The sequence below is a fragment of the Aquila chrysaetos genome, chromosome 4 (genome assembly GCF_900496995.4).
Source record: "Aquila chrysaetos chrysaetos chromosome 4, bAquChr1.4, whole genome shotgun sequence".
NCBI lineage: Eukaryota > Metazoa > Chordata > Aves > Accipitriformes > Accipitridae > Aquila > Aquila chrysaetos.
This window is the reverse complement of record NC_044007.1, coordinates 9,974,181-9,997,241: the sequence shown is the minus strand read 5'-3', so window position 1 is coordinate 9,997,241 and position 23,061 is coordinate 9,974,181. Positions and strand designations below refer to the sequence as shown.

Below are 23,061 nucleotides of genomic sequence, written 5' to 3'. Positions count from 1 at the left end.
TTATTATCATAATCATATCTGTGCAAATAAAAAAGTATTTCCCTCATAATGAACAAGGACTTGCATAACCTTCAGCATTCATCAGCTCAAGCAGTTCCATAAACAGATAAACCCAAGAATGATCTTTCTACAGCTCTTTTTTAGGGTTAAAGCTGCATTACCCCGAAGAATAGATCTCTTCTTGGAAAATCTTGGATAACAATCTACTTACAGAGGTGAAAGTGATCTGTACCATGAGGTGCATGCACAGTGCAAGTGCCACTGAGCTTGTTAGAACTGATGGGCTGCAAACTTGTCTTGTGACCTGAGTTTCCAGAAAAACATGTGGCTCTCAAATGCAATGAAGGTTTGTAAGATCACTCTTCAGCCTCACTGGGAACTTGTGAGCATTTAATGTCTTCATCATATATTGGCTTTTCACGTCAGCATTTTCATATTTAATGGAATGCAAAATTTGGCTGTTAATCTTGTCTGACTCTGTCTTCAAACTCTGGTATGGAACTTGTCTTTCAAGAACAGGATTGGCTTCATAACTAATCCAAGAATATTTTATTTGTCTGTCCTAGGAGTCATGGCAGTAAGAATGAGAATTCTGCTTGAGCTGCATTAAGTAAACACCTATGCATATTGTACTTTCTCTATATATGCATATATATGTATACATATGTATACATTTACATAATACCTGTGCATACAGTATATATAGGTGTATACAGTATATATAGGTATATACTGTATACTTGCATATGTGTATATTGCCCCCCCCTCAGCTCATTCAAGGTAAAATTGTTTCATGCTGGTTTCACCTGGCCTGAACGACGATGTTTTACTACATGGATATTTTACATTTGAGCTGTTTTACCATACAGAGACTGGCACTCAAAGAAAACCTCCTCTCGTGAAGAAACTGTGTGAAATAAACCAAGCTTCTTTCACAGAGATCTGTCTCCAGTCTAGGTGAATTTAGGTCAGGATATATTTTTGGTGAATGAAGCCTTTTATTTTTGTTCTGAATGGGCGTTTTGTCTATTATCCCACAAGAGGGCAGCAAAGGAAAATGGTTGCCAAAACACAAGACAAAAACATTCAAGGACATTTAAGCATTTAAGTTTCCTACTGTGTTTAATAAGATACTGAAAATACCATTGTGTGGGAACTAGGAGAGCTTGTAGAAAGCCACCTGGTGAGAGAAAGAGATTTTTTTTTTTTTTTTCCAAATGCTCTCCAAGCTTCCAAATCTGTTGAGACCTTAATGAAGTTACTTGCTATTACCTTCAAATACGCTCCCCGGTCATGTGATAACAGCACAGCAGCTAAGCAAGGTCTACTGGGCTTCAGCATCCTCATCTCTAGTGCTAATTGCTCTATGCTCACAGAATTTAAGAGCTTTCCCCCAAATCCCCCTCTCCCTTTCTAAACCACTCCTTGCCTGGGGAAGCACTGACACAAATGGGGAGGGTTACACTTGAAGAACAACCTGGTGACAACAAAACTATCTCACTTTTGGGTCTTTTATCCCAAGATCCCACCTAAGTAATAAAGGAATCCTGATTTGGGGGGTTTTGTTGTTTGGCAGCCTTACCTAGAGCTATTCAAGCAAGAGCTAGGGAGTTACAGATGGTTCAAGTTGCTGGGGGAGTGTCTGTGTGCCACAGTGGCTGTGCTGAATGCAAATAGGGATGTAGTCAAAGAAGTGGTTCTGTGCCGCATCCTGCATTTTCATTCATGCGTTCTGCAATCCTGCAGGCAACCAGGGCACTGGCATGTTAATTACCTTTAAAATATACAGGAGACTTTTCCCCATTTTGAATGTTTCAGCTTCTAAAATAAATGACAAACAGAAGGCAGAGAAAAAAAACTAGCATAGGAAAGTGAAGGCATCTTTCCAAGGGCTGTATTAGAGCTTGGATGTGGATCCAAATCTCAGTCATTCTGTAGTCTCAGGATGGTGGTGTTTTCTGCTACCACTGCTGCCATAGTGTACCTAACAGAAAGTGCGCTCTGGGTGACACCAGAACACAAGTAAGAGGGACCACACACGGACACGTTTGTTTATTCAAAGCAGGATCCCTCTCCATGCTGGTTGCTTCCAATCAATGCGGGAGAATGAGACCTGAAATGCAGCAAGCCACAAGCGTAACCGAAAGTGTTACAATTTAGCTGAGGCTGAGGATGCAGATAAACTATCGCTTTAAATGATGCCCAAGAACTATTGGGTCTGGGCCCAAGACCTGGGCATCCCTCCACCATGTGCCTGATTGCCAGAAAAGAAACCTGAGCATCTGCCTCAGGGGAAGCACCAACACGCTCCAACCTGCTGCTCGGATGAAGAAGTGGACCGTGTCCCCACCGCCATCTGTGGCAGATGTGGCCATACGGAGCCGATGTCTTAACTGGGGCAATTTTGGCTGCCTGGAAGGTTGCCCTAAAAGAGGTTGTTACCTCTGTGTGCCTCCGTCCCCCCTTTTTTTGCCACAAATGGGCCTATTTCTGATTTCCTAGTGAAGCCCTCCTCCTCAGACTCAAACTAGAAGTGATAACCACTGCGCCCTGCCTGCTGCTACTTATAGACTGACATGGTCCAACATTCACTGCAGAGCATCACTCTACGCACTGCTGCCAGCAGCAGACTGGGTCCTGTCAGGCACCTGCTTGCAGCTGTGCAAAAGTTTTCTCAGTACATCTGCCTGGCACCAGGGCACCATGTCTTTGCGTCATGCTTCTGCTATGGCTTACTGGGATGGGGTGCATGATCCTGTCCGTTCAGGGTTGCAAGAATCAACCCTAAATCTTTTCCAGGGCAGGAAAGGCCCTGGCCAAGCCCTGGCTAAGACCAAAAGAGAAACATATGTGGGATAAAACCATGGACTCAGTGTAATACTTTCAAGCAAGGGAAAACAAAATCTTTTCCATGTAAGACTGAACATCTAAAATAGTAAGTACTGCTCAGCTCTCCAGAGCTCTAGCAGATGGATGGACTGGGAGTGTTTTTTAAGCCAATGTGCAACTCTCCAAGCAAAATGCCACTCTCCATTATTCTGAGCTGGAAGAATAATGAAAGAATCAATCAAATCCTCTAACAGTGACAGAAAACAGACAAAAATCCATGTGAGTCTCTTTTGAGGCTCTAAGAGGATTAAACTCCTCAGGCAGGAACTCTTCTATAAAGGTTTGTTTATGGGGAGAAAGAAAAGTTTGACAGATATGTGCGGTCAGTTCAACAAAGCAGCCTGTAAAAATCTTGTATGCTATCTGAAGTGACACAGCCAGGTTCTTTAGGTCTGGGTTAAGATCAAGGACCTGAAATGCAATTTTGACTCTGATACGAACAAGCCAAGATGCATCAAACAAATCCCTCTGGTGCTTAGGGCTTTTCTTTTCCTTCTCTATTCATCCCGTTTGTCTACTTTGGTAGCAAACTCTTCAAGGCTGTCACTATAGACACACTTCCAGAAGTAGCTAGTGAAGTGATTAATACAACCTGACACCCACACAGGGAGTCTTGTGTAGTCCCACCATGCTAGATCTGTGCGCAGTGATGGAGATGAGGGGTACCAAGAAAGTCCCCCTTCCTGTAGCAGTGCCTTCTGGCATGCCAGCACCCCACATGAGATTGTAGTAGTGCAAGAGCACTACTGAATACTTCCCCTCATCCACAGTGTGACTGCACCTGGACCTGCATCTGATAACATTTCCAGGGGCACTGAAGAGATAACTAACTCCTTTTACACCATATGACATGGAGCAAAGCGGGATTCCAATCTTGGCTAGAGACTGTATTGCAAATAAACAAGAGTCTGGTGTAATATAAAAAAAAATGTGTAGAATGAATTAGCCAGACAGCTTGGACCTTGCATTTTGTTCATGGAAGATAATGTTTTGGAGAATATAATGCATAGGGTAGAGTTTTCAGGATTTCTAGTACAATAACTCCAGTAGAAAGTTTTTAATATTAACCTTCCACTTTAATGTTAGAATGTGCTGGGTTATGTATTACGCAAGGTGAAACTACAAAGCAAGTTTTATTTCTCTGAGGTGATTGAAATGACTTTCCAATGACTGATGCTATTCACAGACTGGGGCTGGGTCTCAGGCTATGTTGTCCTGATCAGAGACAACAGAGGTCCCAGAGCTTCATGGGTCGCAATATGTCATGAACATTGTTTTAAAGAAACAGGCTTTACTTTGTAATTGCCAGGGGCTATCAGCAGGCACGCAGTCAATGGCAACTGGTACTTTTGTGGGGAGTAACGATTTGTCTGTGCATCTGGAGCATGGTTGCGGTGACTACTGCAGCATCATGTGCTAGAGATACAGAGATATATACATTGGGTAGCTGCAGTCCTATAAAGTTCAGGGCTTACTGAGGTCCAGGAGGGAGAATGGTGATGTCTTGGGTGTTATTGCTCACTGTTACTTTCATTTAAGTCTTCACGGCACATCTGGCTGCTTTATAGGACAAAGATACTAAACCAATCCTTGTCCCAGGCTGAAGGAAAACACAGGAAATGCTGTGGATTACCAGGAAGAAATCAGGTTAGAAAAGTCCATCTGTTCTCCCTGTCCCCCTCCTTCTCATTTCAATTCCCATCTCATCCAAAGCATAATGATTTCACATCAAAACCACACATTTCCCAATTGATATGCCAAACCTCTCTAGGTTAGTTTGGGCCCTACAGCTGACCTGAAAACTCAGAAATGTTACGTGACCTCCTGGGAACCTGATGTGATCTTTGAGTAAAGTCAGATGATTTCCATGCACTTTAATTTGCACTCTAAAATTTTTGCTCAGCTATAAATACAGGAACATTATATTTTTGGACTCATCTGCCTTCTTTGTTCCAGGCAGAGGGTGTTGAGTGCAAGAAGAGCATCTGATGCTGGTTCGTTAGAGGCCCATGTGAGTTAAGAGCTCCTTTTAAAAAATGATGCACAGTAGAGAACTGAAAGCAGCTGACCTTTCTGCACATTAGCATTCTGTGCTGGTAAAAGAGTGAGTGCTATTTAAGGGTGTCACAGGAAAGCAAGAAAGAGGGAAAGTTGTTTGTAGCTACCTAAACAATGATTACACAGTAAATGGATCTCTCAGAAAATACTGGAAGGGTTTCTAATGCTAGTGGTTTTCCTCTGCAAGCAGCGTGACAGATTTTCAGATGAATTAGACTGCAATAGTCAGCAGATGTGACTGTTTTCCAGAGCCATTTTTAAGACAACCCTGCTACAATTCTCTGATTTTCTTTTTCAAGCTCCCTGCCTCCAAAAGAAGCTTGCATTGTCTCTCTTTTCTTCTCCCTCCCCACCAACTTCTCAGGTGTTTTTGTCTTTATTGACTCAAAACTGAGGCATCTTGGTTTCATGGCAGCTTGTTTCAGATATCCAGGTCTGAGCCTGTGTTTGCTCATCTGCATGTTCTGCATGAAATTTTGCATCCTTTCTATTTCTGTACCTGTGGCTCTTTATAGCTTCTGTCATTTTGAACACGGGACCACCTGTCTTACCAAAAGTAATGGAAGAATTTGCACTGAACTCTAACAAGGGGTAATGCCAAGTGTAGGAAGTTTCATCTGCTAAAATTGTTTTATAAGAATGTGCATATTAGTGTTTCATCACCAAACTTGATGTGATGCAGTCAAGTGTTATAGCAAAGGTCAGGAAAGGTAGCTGTTATGATCTGATTGCTCTGGAAAAAAAGCGCTTTAACTTTAAGAGTCCCTAATGTGCTTTGGCAACCACAGTAATGAACATCACGCTCTTGAGGGCTTGAATCCAGCAAAAGTACAAGATTTAACATAAAGAGTGCCATGACTAGTCCCTAGAGTGGCCTTTCAATACTGGTAGGATCATGATCGTGAGGGAAAGTTGACAGCCAAGGTCAGGTTAGGAGGTAAATTCACAGGGGGGTCTGAGATGCCAGTGGCCATTTTATGCTGTTTGGCTTGGGAAGAAGGGACTCAGTTGAGCTGGTTGGTCATTCATGGGCTCATTCATTCCTATAGCTCTCCAATCCATTTCTCTGTGACTGAGATTTGCATCAGCAGAGTAGAGGCCTAAACTGATTAAGGATTCTTCAGACACAGCTGGGAGGAGTTAGGTTTCCATGAATGCTTGAAGAAATGCAATGTATACACCACTGAGGAAAGTATTTGCTGTCCCTGTGGCTGGGATAGAAATTGCAGGACTTGGTAGACTGACAGGCTCCAGGTCATAGTTTAAAAGCAACCAAGGTCAGAAATAAATGCTAATTTTTTGTTGGGTCATAAAACTCATTTATTTAGATTATCCAGCCCTAGGTGCTTTCCGTGCAAGATAATAAAAGCCTTGGTCCATGGACATAATTTGCAGAGGGACTGGGCCCACAGGCAATGTCCACAGCTCTGTATACATTATCCCTGCATCTCCTTGCGGTGGCATTGTGAAGAGGGTACCTACACAAAAGCAGCTTCTGGGTGGCTTGTGATAAGCAGGCAGAATTTATCCTGAGCAAGGCTACTCCCTGCTATGGGAGTCAAAATTAGTAACTCGGTCAGCTGTGTGTACTTCATCTTTTTCATCTCTCAGGCCAATAGTTTCATCCTGCCTGCAGGTGCAAAAAGATATTGCTGTGTCATTTATACTTGTTTCAGGCTTTAAAGGCTTTCTTCTTCTTTCAAACAGTAAAAAGTGAGCTTCTGCTGTAGAAATAGTGTCTTACATTTTCTAGGTAAATGAATCTGTTAAGACAGATTTGTGATTCCCCTGCAAGCCATCACACCTTGAATCTTTTCACCTATCAAAGACAGAGGAGACAGAAGAGGTTGTAAATAAAGATGTCTCTGCAGAAAGAACTTTTTACATATTTCAGGAGCAACCATAGAAGGGCACTATGGAGACAACTTATTCTAGTCCACTGCAGCTTAAACCTCAAACTGGTTAGAAAGTAAGGTCCTCATAATTTCAGAACATTTATTTGGACACAGATAATGCACCACTGACAACCCCCTGAGCTGTGCTTGCTGGTGTTTCCCATGAGTCACAATGATTCCAGGACACATATAATAGGTGTCCAGCAAAGTGCTTTCTGGTCGTCTTGAAGAGGCTGCTCCTCTGCCTCAAAAATACAATTCAAGCCTGTTAGATGTGTTAGGAAAAGACTAAACATCAGAACCTATGGAGTAAACTGCATAAAGACAACCAGCAGAAGGGAATCACAGTGCATGGCAATCATATGCTTATATAATTACAAATTTTTTTTTTTTTTTTTTTTTTTAACAGCGCCTGAGGGGTTTAGGAGCACTAAACTGCTTTGCCTCCATTTAGATGCTGTTGAAAATGTCTTCCCAAAATAACTTATGTGAAATCCTTATTTCATGCCCCTAGGCAGGATGATATGTCTTTAAGAAGTTTGCCCTGCCCTGAAACTATCCCTGGTATGAAATAGCTGGGTGGACTCAAAGCGCTTTTAAAAAGCTTGAAGTGCACTGGAAACTATACTCCTTTCTCCTGAGGCACCAGAAAAGAGAACAGTGTGATTGCTGTGTGCACTGCAGTGATACACTATTAATAATTCAAAGCAGCAGAGGCTTTTATTCTGCCTTGCCATTGTTACTTTCCAGTACAAATCTCTCGCCTCTGTCATTTGGTGGGAACTGCTAATCCAAGTGAGATATTAGGACTTGTTCTTGTATTGGTGACAGAATTAGGTAGCGGTGCAGTTTGGGGAGGGAAGGGGAAAAATTCTTCTTGTCAGCCTTTGTGAGAAGTTTGAGAAATGCATCATGAATTACAGGTTGCAAATAGGTAATTGGGTTATTTGGAAGATACTTTCTGAGCATTTAACATGCCTCTCTTTCTTCCCTCCACAAAACTTCAGAGGAAGCTTTTATTTCTATTCTTCTTTTACTGAATCCCGTGTTTTCTATTCAACAGAGGCTTTTCTGGCTGTGGAACAAAAGCCTCCAGAAGCCTTGTCAGGCTGGGTATCTTACGTACGTAATATCATATGCTTATATAAAAATCAAAGGGAGACATCATGATAAAAAAACTACTCTTGTAGCAAATTCTTCATCCATTTAACTCAAGGCCACACTTTTAGTTATAAGGGAAAGTACGAACACCCTCAGTATAGCCAAGGTCACGCAACTCAACTACCACAAAGATTTCCTGAGATGTCACTGAACCCTCTGTGAACAGACTCATGTTAAGAAACAAATGCTCTTCCCCAGTGGGTCTTACAGCCCTTACTTAGAACAAATGCAACGGGGAGTTATTGCTCTGAGCACCAGGGTAAAGTAAGGAGAAATGGCACAGTGAGAGGTGGTGGGGTGGGAATGGTGGAATGCAATTGGGGGAGTAATTCAATTTCTTTCCTGATGCTTGACTACAGAGTTTTTTGCTAAAATCAATGAAGCACTTATAAAAGTGCTAGGGAAGCTGATTAGCTTGGTAGAGTGTCTGCCAGGGAGCCAAGCCACTGGTTTGCAACACCTCCAGTGCCTTCCACAAGGGGAGACATATAACAAAATAAGTTTTTCCCGGGCTCTGAATCAATGCATGAGATGAAAAAGGTTTGCTTTCCTCATCTTCAAGTACTAGCAAGAGCTGTGAAATATTCTCAGGACTGAAGATTTTGCCTTCTCCTGCTTTGGTTGTTTATCTCAGTGGTGAAGAGATAATGCCAAATTCATGGATTTAAAAAAAAAAAAAATATCTTAAAATATCCAGTCTGTCCGTCAGGACTTCACAGATTGCAGAAAGCCTCATTGTTCCCCTGTCAGTGGACTCAGGCACTTGTATTTGAATAAAACATAATTTCCACAAAGGTCTCTGTAATCTTGTTTTGAACTCTTCAGGAGATAATAGATTCACTGTTTTTCATGGTGGTTTGTTCCAGTGGTTAATCATGTTTGCTGTCAAAAGTATGAGCTTTATTTCCAATTTGACCTTGTTTAACTTCCCATCATCATTTTTGTTCTGCTTTTCTTCACTAGCTTAAAGAAGTCTCAAGAAACTACTATTTTTGGCCCATGAAAGTATTCATATATTGGAATTAAATCAATTAACTCCAGCGGAGCCTTCATTTCCATAAGCCACACTGCTTGACTCAGTTATGCCACTGATCTCCACCAGAATTTTTATGAACACATTTTTGTCATCTCTGACAGTCTTAGGGATCACAAGATCATAGAATCATAGAAACATTTAGGTTGGAAAAGACCTTTAAGAACATAGAGTCCAACCATAAACCTAACACTGCCAAGTCCACCACTAAACCATGTCCCTAAGCACCATGTCTACATGTCTTTTAAATACCTTCAGGGATGGTGATTCAACTACTTCCCTGGGCAGCCTGTTCCAATGCCTGACAATCCTTTTGGTGAAGAAATTTTTCCTAATATCCAATCTAAACCTCCCCGGCACAACTTGAGGCCATTTCCTCTCGTCCTATCTCCAGCCACCTGACAGAAGAGACCAGCACCCACCTCACTACAGCTTCCTTTCAGGTAGTTGTAGAGAGCGATAAGGTCTCCCCTCGGCCTCCTTTTCTCCAGACCAAACAACCCCAGTTCCCTCAGCCACTCCTCATAAGACTTGTGCTCCAGGCCCCTCACCAGCTTCGTTGCCCTTCTCTGGACACGCTCCAGCACCTCCATGTCTTTCCTGTAGTGAGGGGCCCAAAACTGAACACAGGACTCGAGGTGCGGCCTCACCAGTGCTGAGTACAGGGGAGCAATCACCTCCCTGCTCCTGCTGGCCCTAAAGTAACTAAGACTATTACAAAACTGTGAACCAGGGCTGAAAGAGCCTGAAATCTAAAATGGACATACACAGAAGACAGGTGCCCAAATCTGAAGTTATGACCTTGAGCAAAGGTGATGATGGCTGTTGTGTAGATGTAGTGGCTTCCACCTCAGAGGAGGAACTCTGGTTGGATACCAGTCTCTGCTCCAAAGACAGATAAGGGTTTTGTTTTGTTGGGGTTTTTGTTCGTTTATTTGGGGGTTTTGTTTGTTTGCTTGTTTTACTAGTAATTTCTTAACCATTGGAACACGGAACAAAACCAACTTCTTCCCGAGTGTGTTGATGCTAAGGTGCAATACTTTCTGACATCCACAAGTTGTATTCCAGCATGGGGTTAAAAAAACAAAAGGGATAATAGATTGGAGCTGTAAGGATGCTTTTTGGACTCTTAATCAAAGAATACAAATTAGGGTATAGCTAAGTGTCTGAAGTGGAAGTTCATACTACAGCTGTTGCCATCAAATTTGTCTTTCTTGTATGTTTGTCAGGTGATGCTCCACAAGACAGAATACAAAGGCATGGGTTGCTATGGCTAGCCAAGACTTGCTAATGTCAATATGCTTTGCATGGGAATACAGATTAAATGTGGAGGTAGAAACAAATGTGAACATAAAACATGTGAAACTGTGTTCTAGGGGCAATGGGTGATACTGACATTCTCTGTGTTCACCATGAGTTTAAAGCTGAAAACAAAATCTTGACTATTATATGTAAAGTTCAAAATAGTCTGGAACTTGTTTCATGGAGAATTTTTCTTTTTTTTACATGATTCTCAGGCCCATGAAGTCCCTTCTGCTCTTTTCTTCTAGCTCTAAAAGAGATGGGAGCAGAAAGATGGGGTGAGTTGGCGGCTGAGATCTCCTTGCAAACATGCTGTATATGAACCTTTCAGTTCATAGAGTTGGGGGTGGAATACCTCTGGGAGGGAAGTATGGTGGAGATCCTTAAGCTGCAATGGACACATGATCAATCTTGTCTGAGAGGGTAAGGGGAAAGCATGTTGTTGTTTAAGTTAATTTTTAAGTATTGGACACAGGTGTGGGTTTTGTTTCCAAATAAATTCTGAATGGCTAAATAAAATGGAAACTATGAAAACACATATTTCTGTCTGTTCTGCAGGAAGCAATACAAAAAACCCAACAAAAGCAAAAAGCAAACCCGAAAACAAAGCCAACAACAGAAGAGGATTTGTTGGAGATAGTTCCATGAAAACTTGCCAGCTAACATCCATACAATGGTTTCTGAGAGGTAATAGGCCCTGCCAAGTTAATTGACAGGAAAGGGGGAATTTAATGGGGCAGCAGGTGACTGCATACTGCAGTGGCAGCTGTGGCATGGGGGAAGGTATTCCCTGTGCCCTCGTTACCCCGTGAGCAGGTCTGGGCCAGCCAAGCTGCTGAGTGGCCATTATAACAACTTGCAGGTAACTAGGCTGTTAACGAAGAATAAGCTGTAAAGGCAGTGTCTTGACTCACCTCGTGGGCTAGGTCCTGCTGGGATCTTCTTCCCGCCCTCATTCAGATGGGAAAAGCGTTATGCTACAGCTCCCAGCCTGCCCAAACCCCTGGTCTTGCCTTTCTCAGGAACAGGGCCACGGGGAAAGAGCTGGTGCCACTGGGAGCCTTGGTCTTAACCATACAAAGTGCTTTGACCCCAGAGATGGCGATGTGGCTCTTGACTCCTGGACGGAGCTTTAGAGTATCGATCTGGGTACATCCAGAGGAGGCAATCGCTCATCTGAAGCAAAATTACTTTGCGATTCACAGAAACTTAGAAAACTGACAGCTTGTCACAATAGTCTCTGTGAGGAAAGATGAGTAGGAAGAGGCCGTTGTATTTTTATTGTTTTAAGTAACTGATGAGTTAATTAAAATGATACTTAATATCATGTTGCTGTGAAAATATCCCTTGGTGTATCCCATGTCACTGCTGCTGGGAATGGGTTTTGCAGTCAAGTCATTTCACACATATCTCATTTGGTTTAGAACCATAGATTTTCAGCAAAACAGCTGAGATTTCTTCTTCTTTTTCTCCATGTGGCAACAGTGGTACTTCGTGGGTTTTTGGTTTTTTTTTTTTTTAGATATTGCAAAGCTGAAGAAGGCACTGATTTCAAGACCCTCAAAAGGTACATGGACTATGAAACAGAGAGATGTTCAGTGTATCAATATTAACATATTTATCAGCCAGAAAAAAAAAAAACCAAAACCCCCAAACCTTTGGGCTGAAGGAGATCTGGGCCAAGAGAAGTAGCATGAGTTGCATTCTACAGGAGATGCTGTCTAACCAGCCCTGCACATTGCTGTCATTTTCACATGAAAGAGCTGAATGAATTGGGCTCTGGATGGCTCTGTAACTCTGACAGCCGTCACCTAAGAAAGAGCTTAGTGGAAAATGGACAGAAAAAAAGAATTTTTTTTTTTTTAAATTGGGCCTTACCTACTAAAGTTACGTAAACCAAGGAAATATTTTGTTGTACCAGGAGAGCTGATGAGAGCATTCCTTAAATGTTAACTGAACTGCAGTAAGTTTCAAGTGCCTGGAGATATGGATATTGATTTTTTTACCCCTTCCCTCCCATCCGCTGACTGCTCCGCTGTCATATTTTTTCCCCTCCTCCAGCAAAATCCAGAGTTGGGGAAACCACAAATGCTTAATCGTGGCACTGCCATTGTGCAACAGAAAGATTGATGGGGAGGTTAATAAGTTGACTGTGCAATTATAATGCTTACCATGTACCACCGACGATGGTTAATGTGGTTATTTCCTGCTCCCCTGATCATTTCCCTGCGTGTTCGTCAAGTCAGCTCTGGAGCCAGGCTCTCTGCTCCCTGCATTGCAGCTTGACAGTATGCAGCGACAGGACATTTGGCTATTAGCCACCTTTGCTGTGCTGTGTATTTGTATAAACTCCTTGACTCCCATTGCACTTAGGAAAGGCAGCTGAAGTTCTGCTAATGATAAAAGGATTAGAGGAGTTGTTTGGGGGTTTTTTGTTTTTGTTTTTGATTTTTTTTGCTGTGCTTTTCGAAATGTGAAGTAATCAGGAATGGATTAAAGCTGAGGACAGTGAGTGATATTTTTCCCCTGTGTGCAAGGGCTATTTTTTTGAATTGCTTTTTTTCTCAGCACAGGCTTCTAAGTGATATCACACCTATCACACTGTTCTCAGTAGAGGTAAACTCTCTCTGTCTTGAGTCTTAATGTGAGCAAAAAGTAGATACCTTGACAGGTATCAGTACCTAACTGTGACTTTCTGGATAGATATTACTAAGATTGGTGAATGGCCTAAATTGATCAACACTAAAACCTCTTCACTGTCATGCAAACAAGCACTCTTGCCACAGATATGGTCTTTGCTAGAATATAGGAGTGATGGTTGCAAATATGCACTAGGAGCATTACAGTAATGATTTTGGCACAGGGCTGTTGTCCAGATAGTCAATATTCTATCTGCTTTAATGATTAAGAATAAGTACTTCAAAGCTGGCATAAACTGCCCTTGATGTAGTTGATTGTATGCTGCTTTTCAGAGAAGAAAGCTGTGAATTTCAGCCTGTTTGTTTAGAAAACATTTAAGTCAGCAGAGCTTATGGCACTGAGCTTGTTGGAGGGACGGAGGTACAAATTTCTGACCAAGCAGCTGGCTGCTGTTTGTTTCTGTAGTGTGCATCTGTAGAAACAAGTGAGGTGATATCAAAGATTGTAGTGAGGTTCTGCCAAGGCTTCTTCCTCTTAATGGGGAAAATCGAGGAAAGCTCTCACACTGTCTAGCTGGTTTGGCCAAAGAGTTACAATATCAAGGCAATTTGCCTTTATTAACCCAGGCATGCATGTTTCAAAGGATATTAACTAGGTGGTTTTGTTTTATAGGTCCTTGTATGAGCAATTCTACCCTGTATGAACAAGAAACCCTGAAGATAGAGTTGTGAGGGAAAGCTGAATACTGTAACGGTACCATAAAGTCACGGAGTAAAACTGGAAGACTGAGAGCACAAATAATAGCTGCTGCTCCACTGAAAACAGATGCTACAATGAGAAATAACATTGCTGACCTTTTAAGGTCATCACACTTGGAAAAGGAACAAGCAGTGTAATTGCTAGGGTGACAAATAGCCATCTAGTGTAGACAAATAGTCCCAAGCAGGGATTTACCTGAGGCAGTCACAGGTGAAATTCCTCACTAAAGAATTATTCAAGGTAATGAGCTGATTTAGCAAATTCTTTATCTGGTCAACACAGACTCAGGCTTCATTAGCAAACAATTTTGCTTGGGAACGTGGTTATGCTAATGGAGATTTTGAGAGGCATAACACAGAAAGCCATCCCTGTCTATGATAAGAAGCAGGAGATCTGGGCCCATGCTAAGGAGCGGTGAAGTTGCCCTCACAGCTCAAGTTGCCAATCCTGTTATCTAGTTAACACCTTCCACTCACTGCTAATTGTCGTTACAGAGGTTGGCAGCAGTGATGAGAATTAGAAAACCAGTTCAGCTGGGAAATTAGCAAGAATTAAATGTTTAGGGAACCAGGAGAAGTGAACCCATCCAGCACAGAAATAAGCTGTGAAGGAGAGGACAGCTGTTAATGAGCTTTTTAAACCAGCCAAAACTTCATTTTTTCATGCTTCAAATACCACTGTAAATGTGAAATTAAATTAATTGCTTCAGATGCTAGCCCTTCCTTGTCTTCCTCTCCTACAGTATCAGCATTGGCCTGGGTGAGCTGAGGGGCTCAGCCTTCCCTGTGTGGCATAAAAAATGATACTTGTGGGGATTCAAAGGAGTAATCAAGTTGGAATGAGAGCTCAGTTACTGGCAGCATCACCACTGGGTGTAATATTTCAGACTGCTGTTTGGTCTGTGCTCAGACCCATAGTTCAGTGACACAATTTTCTGTAGAATTTGGTCATTTTTATTATTTTCTATTTCTGAAAATGGCACTCAGCTGATTAAATTTTGCCCCAGAAATGCATTCATCAGGTTATTTTACAAAGAAAAACATTATTTTTATCTTATTACAATTAAACACTTTCATATTTTGGTGCCTCTTGTTAGTAAATGATAGTGTCTTATAAAATGTAGGAATTAAGATTTCCTAGCCATATTAGCCATCTTCTAAAAACATGCCTGATTCAGTGGTGATGCTCCCAAGAAACCCCAGATTTCATTAAGGACTGGGTAACAGGCTGCAAAAACCAAGGCCTGTATTTACAAAGAATCCATATGTTGCGCTGTATTGGTTGTGTGAGGTCTCATCTGGGGATTGCTGTGTGATTACAGGTTCTGCTGCTTCCATCTGTGATTTACTTTAAAGATAATATGTACTGAGACAAACCCAGCTCCTTTGAGCATACAGACTTGAGAAGAAGTTCATTTGTGCACTTTACAGCTCAGTATGAATCATGGCACCAATCCATATAGGAACCTCTGCTATATACTGACTGTTTCCAAGGCAAAGTTGATTAGCCATCCCCAAAAAACTTATTCTCCTTTTGACGCAGGAATTGTAACACGTAGGTGTGCCATCGTAACATCCCAGCAGGACTGTCTCTGTGCTGGCAGACAAATAATTTGGGGTATCCTCAGTCTTGGCCTCTCTTCCTCTTAAGGCAACTGAGCAGGAGTTTAGCGGTGAGCTTTACCTCCTACTATACTTCAGCACATGCTCATTTTACAGCCTCAGACAACCCTTGTTTTGGTGAGAACTCAGGCTGGTGGTGGGGTTAAGAGCTAAACTCTGGGACTTGACTCCAGAGAATTTGGTTAGTTCCTTGACTGGACAATAGACTCAGCTGTAGGGTCCAGACTTGTCATTCAAGGTGTAATTCTGTCATCATTCATAGGTGTCTTGTGCCTGTCAAGATACCATAGCGCATTTGAGCCCTCCAAAGAGGTCTGACAGATATGACCTAGTGCCTACAGGAGAGCCTTGACCTCCTGGCTTGGGTGCAAGAAGTCAGGTGGACACCCACATGCAATTTATCTGTCTACAGTGGAGTCACCCACTTGTAAGGAGGCCACCTGAGGCTATTTTAAGAGCCCACAGCTAGCGGACTCAATGGAATCAGTGGGTTTAGGGCAAGACCCATCTCCTCTGTCTCCCAGATTCTCACATCCAGGCAGATAGCACACCTTAAAAGCCTTTGGCTGTATTGACTAGCTTTTCCCTGGCTGTTATGGAGACCAGGCAACTAGCTTAGATGCTTATAACTGCACTTGTGAAGGCAACTAAAGGTGAGAAGAACCTACTCTATCTTCTTATACCTTTGCTTTCACCTGAAAAGTGTGGACAGTATTCCCTCCTTTCCCCATCATTAACTCCCTACACAATTTATGTTCTAAATCCCTCCAGTCAGAGGTTTATTTTTGTCCCTTTTTGCAGGTAGCTGGCACAGCAGAGCGGTGGCCTACAGCTACTATGTCTGGAGATTCAGAAGTTAATCACAGCTGAAGGGAGAGATGCTGACACCATTTGTTAAAATGTAGGAATTTGAATCTCATCGAAATAGCACACCAGAAAATAATCACACTTCTTCTAAAAAAAATTAAACCCTTTTTATTTGTATATTTATTTTTATATATAAAAGAAATAATAAAAAAAAAGAACACAAACAAAATGCTGATTATGGCAATTCAGTTTTGTCAGCCCCCTCTGCCTGGGCTGCTGCCTCAGATCCACCGGGAGTGAGCAAAGTCCTCCGGTTATAATGTCCTTTTATGATTCCAGAGTTATTGTTCTCATTAAGGATTTGCTTCTGTTTTTGCCTGTTAAGAGACTGTACAAGTCCTAATACAACAGCTGCTAATGAATACTGTCCAGTCAGTTTTCTTGGTTGTAAGATTAAAGGATTTGGTTGAACTCTTCCTAGAAGAAAATATGTTTTGATTTTTCCTTCCTGTTCACTGATACCTTTGACATAAATCTCTCCTCGGTAGTCGAAGGCAAATCCCCGGTCCTTCAGGATCAGATACGTTTCTTCAGGCACTTGTATTCTGTCACTAACACCTGTGCTGTCCATTCGACTTGCTAAATTAACTGTTTTGCCCCAGATATCATATTGGGGTTTCTTAGCACCGATGACTCCTGCTACAACAGAGCCATGGCTAATCCCTATTAAAAAAAAAAAAAAAAATTGAGAAGAGACAGCCAGTTAGACAAGAATGGCTGAAAAACATATTTGCACTTAAGAACCATATGAAGCCTTGTTCAGATACGCTTATCTCTAAGCTTAAGGAAGAGGTGTATATACAAAGGAAGTTAGAAAAAAAAAAAAAGCCTGAAAAACTAGAAAACATGAAAAATTATATCCACAGAGTTAATTTACAGGATGTCCATCTCAGTGGAACCACAGTACTTACATATCATCTGTATTCTGCACGCTATTGCCAAAGCTCCTGCAAACTGATTCTTATGTAGTAGGAAAGATCTCTCTGGAAGGATCTTTCTGGGTCTACACTTGTTGAAGGCTATACAGTCAAGAAATTACATTCTTATGTTTCATGAAGTGAAAATATTATTCTACAAATTCATTGAAAGACTGTATCTTGTAAGATTGATGCATAAATTCAAGACAAGCAATAATATAGAAGAGACTATTTTTTCCTACAGCCGTGATTTAAGAATACGTTTAGTGATGGTGAAAGGCACATCTTTGGCAAAAGGATCTTAGTTCTTTAGATTTTTTTTTAAAGAATATTTTTTTTAAATTGGTGATAGAAATTATTTCCAAAGACTGTTGCATTCATGCTTTATGAAATCCTTGCAAGTGATCCACACTTACTAAGAGTGGATGCATGTTCCCTGAGAAATCTTGGGAACTGAGAGTTCTCTGTTCAAAACTCTTAGGAACTGCAGACCACAGATAGTGATGCTGTGACCCTCCATGTTGTGACTGATGAATATACTTCAGCTTTTTTATGGCAGGGTCATCTGTAAAGGACATGTTTCTTCCAGTTGGTTTTTGGTTTTGGCCAGTGAGCCAGTCAACATGAGAAGCCATCAGGTTTACTGCTGCTACGTGCCATATATTCAGGCCATCTTTTCATGTCCCATCCTACTACCCATCCAGGATATCCCATCCAGGATAACAGGTTCCCCATCACAACAATTCAGAGCTGCTGCCACTGGTCAGGTCAGAACTGGATTTCAATTTTTGTGCAAAACCAAAGTACTACACACAGGGTTTAGGGTAAGCTACTATTACACCTTTACTGAAAAAGAATCTGAGACAGGGAGATTAATTAGAGACTGTGCAAGCCAGTATCAAGCTTGGGGTTAGATCTGGGCTGCCCAGTTCACTTTTTTGTGTTATATCTATGGGCTCTTGTCCAGACTTGTTAAAGATGGTAGCTTAATTATGCTACCCATTTACAATTCACTAAAACTTAGAACTCCTGCAGTCCCCAAATCAGGGCCCATATTCTGCAAATAGAGTATTTCTTATTTCTAACTTTGCCTGGGATGAAGTAAATTTGAAAACAGAGGATACAGTATTTGGTGTCTCTTAAATTGTATGTGTCCTTGCAATGCTCCTGGGGTGCACTTACAGAGTTGGATCCTTGCAGACAAAACCCCATTTTAATTCTCATGTTTGAACTGTGCTTACCAATACGGAGTTCAAAGTTGTTAAATGAATGCTTGTTGATCTCCTGTATGCTTTCATTCAGAGCTATGGAGAAGTCAGCCAGAGCACACAAATGCCCCCATTTGTCTTCGCATTGCTGAGGAGTAAGTTGTAAATCAATATGTTAGAAAAGTTTTGCATTTGCCCAGCTCCCACCCATCTCTACCAAGTGCCAAGTATCTGAATTTGGAATTTGTAAGAACAGTTTCAATGTACTAGATCCAAGAGAGGTAGGGTATTATTAATGGTAATGCTTCCAATTTATATTACAACACTTGTATACCTCGATACAGAGCAGCTTAGCATGAAGTACCAAAGAAAGTAATTTCCTGTCAATAATCTGAGGGGCAATCATGGGAATTAATAAGGCATGTGAAATCTGTCTAAGGCTGAGAAAGAAAGTATAGAGAGGATTGAGAAAGCTCGGGTTCAAGGGACTAGTGACAACCCATGTAAGCGCGAAGTAGGGCAAAAAAAGTGAAAGATGGAATTGTCCTTTGCTGAAACTGTCACCCAGGAAAAGCACTAATTCCAGTGCTCTCAGGGATGAAATAGTGACAGGAATAACAGGGCAAGCCAGGCAGCCTGGGACCAGTTAACTGGGAGAGAAAAGGCTATTCTGTAGCTCATTAGTCACCTCTGTTTAGAGCAGACAAGTCACTCCCTGCTCCTTCCCCTCCATTTCCATTCCTACAGGGCAGTCGATATACAGATGGGGACCAGGACTGGGTTTTAGTCTTCCCAGAACACCAACAGAGCAGATGATGGGGCAGGGACTCTCAAGAGAGGACAGGGAACTCCTTAACTGTTTCTCTGAGTAGGCAATAGAGTAAGGAACAGTCGAGGTTTTGGCCTGATAGTGGTACAATGTCATCTCCTCTATTCTGAAACCAGGTAATTCTTCCATCAAACAAATTTGCAGTTCATAGGAACGAAGCATTGCAAGCCACCCCTGGGTCATACAGTCCAGCCCTTTGCAATTTTCCTCATCCTCAGTGTTTAATACTGCACATAAGCATCTCCCTGGCGTCACTCTGTTCCACTCACACTGTGCTTGGTCCTTGTCCTCAGCCTCATTCAGTTCACAGCATGCCAGCCCTCACTTCTTAGATGCTGACAAGATGATAGACATGTATGTATGAAGATAAGTATATTTAAAACATACATAAAAATTCCATTAGGCTATTATAGTTCAAGAAAAAGGATGAGTTAATCGGTCTCAGAAATGCAGTCAAGATTTTCTCCCTTTGATTTTTTACCCACATCAAGAGTCAAAAGAAGTGGTTAGAAGCTGTGTAGCTATAACCAGCTACCTCCCTGATGTTCAGTCCTTCTTTGCTCATCTCTGCACAGAAGCATTTTGAATTGGAACAAACAAAAATCTCATGCATGTCTAGTTTTGTGGATTTCTAGCTGTCTGCATCACTTGCTACTCTGTAGGTGGGAGAAGCTCAGCTAGTTACACTCCACATGTTTTATAATGTATTCTAAACAAACAATGGAAATTTTCTAGTTTATAAAGTTCACACTAATCTGGCTGCTTCTTTTCTGGCAGCTGCAATCAATGTGGGCAGATCTGATTCCTACTTTGTGGTTGATCTGGGGCAGCACACCCTTTTTTGTAGTGTTCTTCCTTGGGGAGAGGTACCGGTTGCCAAGCAAGACAGATTTCAGCAACAGCCAATTTCTCGCTGGATGTATCTTAGAGCCTCGTCTTATTTCTTTGGAGACCCTGTTTCTAGGCATATTCTTGGGTGTAATTATGAATGGATTTCTCTCATCTGACTTATCTGAGGTTTATGGCTGTGACTGTGCATGTGTCCTCTGTGGTTGAATTTTCCCTCAGCTTGGTTTGCAGCTCTGCAAGTAAGGGGAGCGTGCAGCCTTCTGGCTTTGTGATGTTCTTCAGTTGAACCGATGGGTCTGCTTTCATTTTGACGTATGGTTTATCATGCTGTCTGTAGACATACAGCTACATCATCACAAAAATGTATAAATGCAACCTTATACTTGCATAAGTATGCTGTCAGTTAATAGATCCTCTCTCTTCACAGATCATTGGAAGCTGTCAGGCAGATTCCAGTCTGAGTTCCAGTGGTAACTTTAGAGTATATCCGAAGATATAGATAGACCTGCTCTAGATTCACATCAATGTGACTGAAAAGAGATTTTTTTTTTTCTCTCCTATAAACCTAAATTTGAGGAAAGAATTCATATGTTTCTTGTTCCGAGCACAGGATGGCATTTCAATTCATCAAGAAGTGCAACTGTTGTCTGCCAGAAGCCCCAAATGTCTATTTTTCTTTTAGCAAACACAGCTCTATGAACATCATAAAGGTAGCAATAATATTCTCTAACATGAATGGTTGGACACACCAAAAGCTTTGCTTCTTAAAGAAAGCTATTCTCTTACCTGTTTTTCAGGTGATAATCCTGACACGGCCATGTATGTGCTGCCAATCGTTTTAATTTTTTCAATATCTTGAAATCTCTCTTCACCTAGTAACTAATACAGATGTAAAAAAACCACAGTTACTTCTGTAATTCTTAATGCAAAATGCTTCTACAGATATCAAAATGAATTATTACACTCATGATATCTTCCAGTTGGTCACAGTGCACACCTTATTCTGGGTTCTGGGGCACACTGAGCTGGCACTCTGCAACATCACCTACTTGCAAAGTGCATTCAAGCTAAATTCTGCTGTGCTCTGTAAAGCTGTTTGGTAAATCACATAAGGGATAATATAAGACATGCATATTCCAGCCTTACTTAAATGCAGATGAGTCCTGCGTTTCCTGAGGTATAATCATGGAAAATTAGTGAAGACAAACTCTCTGTGTATGTCTGTGTGAATATAAGAAGACTTGATCACTTAAAAGTGTTCTTAAATCTGTTTTGGAGGAACTCAGTTTGCAAGTTAAGTGCTGCTACAGCAACAATTCAGGTGATGAGACCAATATTAAAGGGAATTCAGTCCCTTTAGAATAACCATTTTAACCATCTTATACAGACAATGGATGGAGGTAGATGCCTTCAAAGAAATTCTATGAGAGATCAAGTCCTCCTGTATCCCATGCTTCCCTTTACTTACTGTCATACCTAACACTGGTATGTCCATTGGGTTATTCAGTCTGCACTTTTGTTATGTATTTTTCCCCTTCTATCAAAAATACAGGGAACCAATGGGAAGCAGTAAACACCTGTATGTTTTTGGGATAGCTATAGGTGATAAGTAAGCATAAAGAACTTGTCAGATTGAGACTCTGCAAGAGGAGGAATAAGTTTAGTCTAGTGACTAAAGCACTGAGTGGAGTGGGAGTGACAGTTTGGTCCCTATTCCAAGTCCATATTCACAATTTAACTTAGGACTTTCCATGAAATAGAAGCCAGAGCCTTCCTTGAGAGACCTAAGCTGAGTTCAGGTTGTGAACTCTATCAATGGCAATAGAGCTTTATGTGGGATATGGGCACGTATCACCTCATCACAGGCTTTGAAAATGTGTGTTGCTGATGTTAATACCAAAATACCCTGGGAAACTTCATGATAAGCAGTATGGTATCTAATAAATTTACGTATCAATCTGGTTAGGCAGTCCTGGAAGAAAAAAAACCAGTTCACAGAGAAAAGGAATTTCAAACTTTCAGTTCTAAAGGCTCAACTTAGTTGGAATTTAAATGAAAAAAAATTCTTGCTGTGGTCAGACAAAAATTTAATGAAGCATTTCCCCCTTTTTTTATACACTGTCATGTATTCTTTTTCCATCTTGTGGGTTTGAATTTCCTGTCAATTAAAAACTAAAGGGATTACTTCATTCAAAAGGAGAAACATACCAAAGGCATAACATGAAATATCCCCTGCCATTGAACTAACCACAGTGTACGTCAGCCGGAGCGCCGGGGTCTTGGAAGCTTTGCTGTTCGTGTACAGATATCACACCATCTGTCTCTAATGGGAGGCTGCACAGCATTGCGCGCAGGGAATACAAAGCCATATGGTTAATGGCTCCCTTCCAAGCCAGGAAAGTCCAGAAACTTGACCTGCTTCTCATTTTTCTTGAAACTGCCAGAAAAGCCCATTACCTACATATCCCTCCTACAAGGGCAGCTCTTCCAACTGCTCTCTTAAAGATCATTTCTTGTAGCTCTGCTTTTGTGAGTAGTCTGAGAGCACCAGGTGTGTGGGCAAGGGCAGAAAATGGTCTTGGTTAAAAACAACCTATATTTTAATTTCCAGATGGTTGCTGGAAGCAACAACAAACAGCACTGTAATTTAAAATGTATGATAAATATCTAAAAACACTCTTTTTAAGGAAGAAAGGACCTATTGGCTGTGAGGCAATTTAGAAGAAATAATCTCAGATTATCTTTTTTCTTGTCATTCATTATTGTTTCCAAATCTCTATTTTTTTCCTGCTTTACCCAGTCTGTTAGGTAGCTTCTTTCCTTCTTCAAATAATGGTTTATTTACCAATTACTTTCTTCACAGTATGACAGGATGATGGATTTTGATATTGGGGAAAGATATTCCAACTCAGTCCTAAATCAGCTGCTATTAGTTATGACATTTTAAATAGGCTTGCTAATTTACCAAGATAGTCCAGGGAACATTTTCAAACACTGGAATGTGGTTGGTATCTGAAAAGCAACTAATGGCT

At 41.3% G+C, this 23,061-nt stretch overlaps 1 protein-coding gene across 1 annotated transcript in view; it reads right to left on the bottom strand.

Annotated features, from left to right (window-relative positions):
* Positions 1 to 16,323: 16,323 nt before the first annotated feature.
* Positions 16,324 to 23,061, bottom strand: part of ADCY8 (adenylate cyclase 8) — a 141,431-nt gene continuing 134,693 nt past the window's right edge. Inside the window, 3 exon segments of the mRNA XM_030012099.2 lie at positions 16,324 to 16,889; positions 18,385 to 18,499; positions 20,816 to 20,908. Of these exon segments, the coding sequence (XP_029867959.1) occupies positions 16,402 to 16,889; positions 18,385 to 18,499; positions 20,816 to 20,908 (696 nt within the window). The 3' untranslated portion in view covers positions 16,324 to 16,401.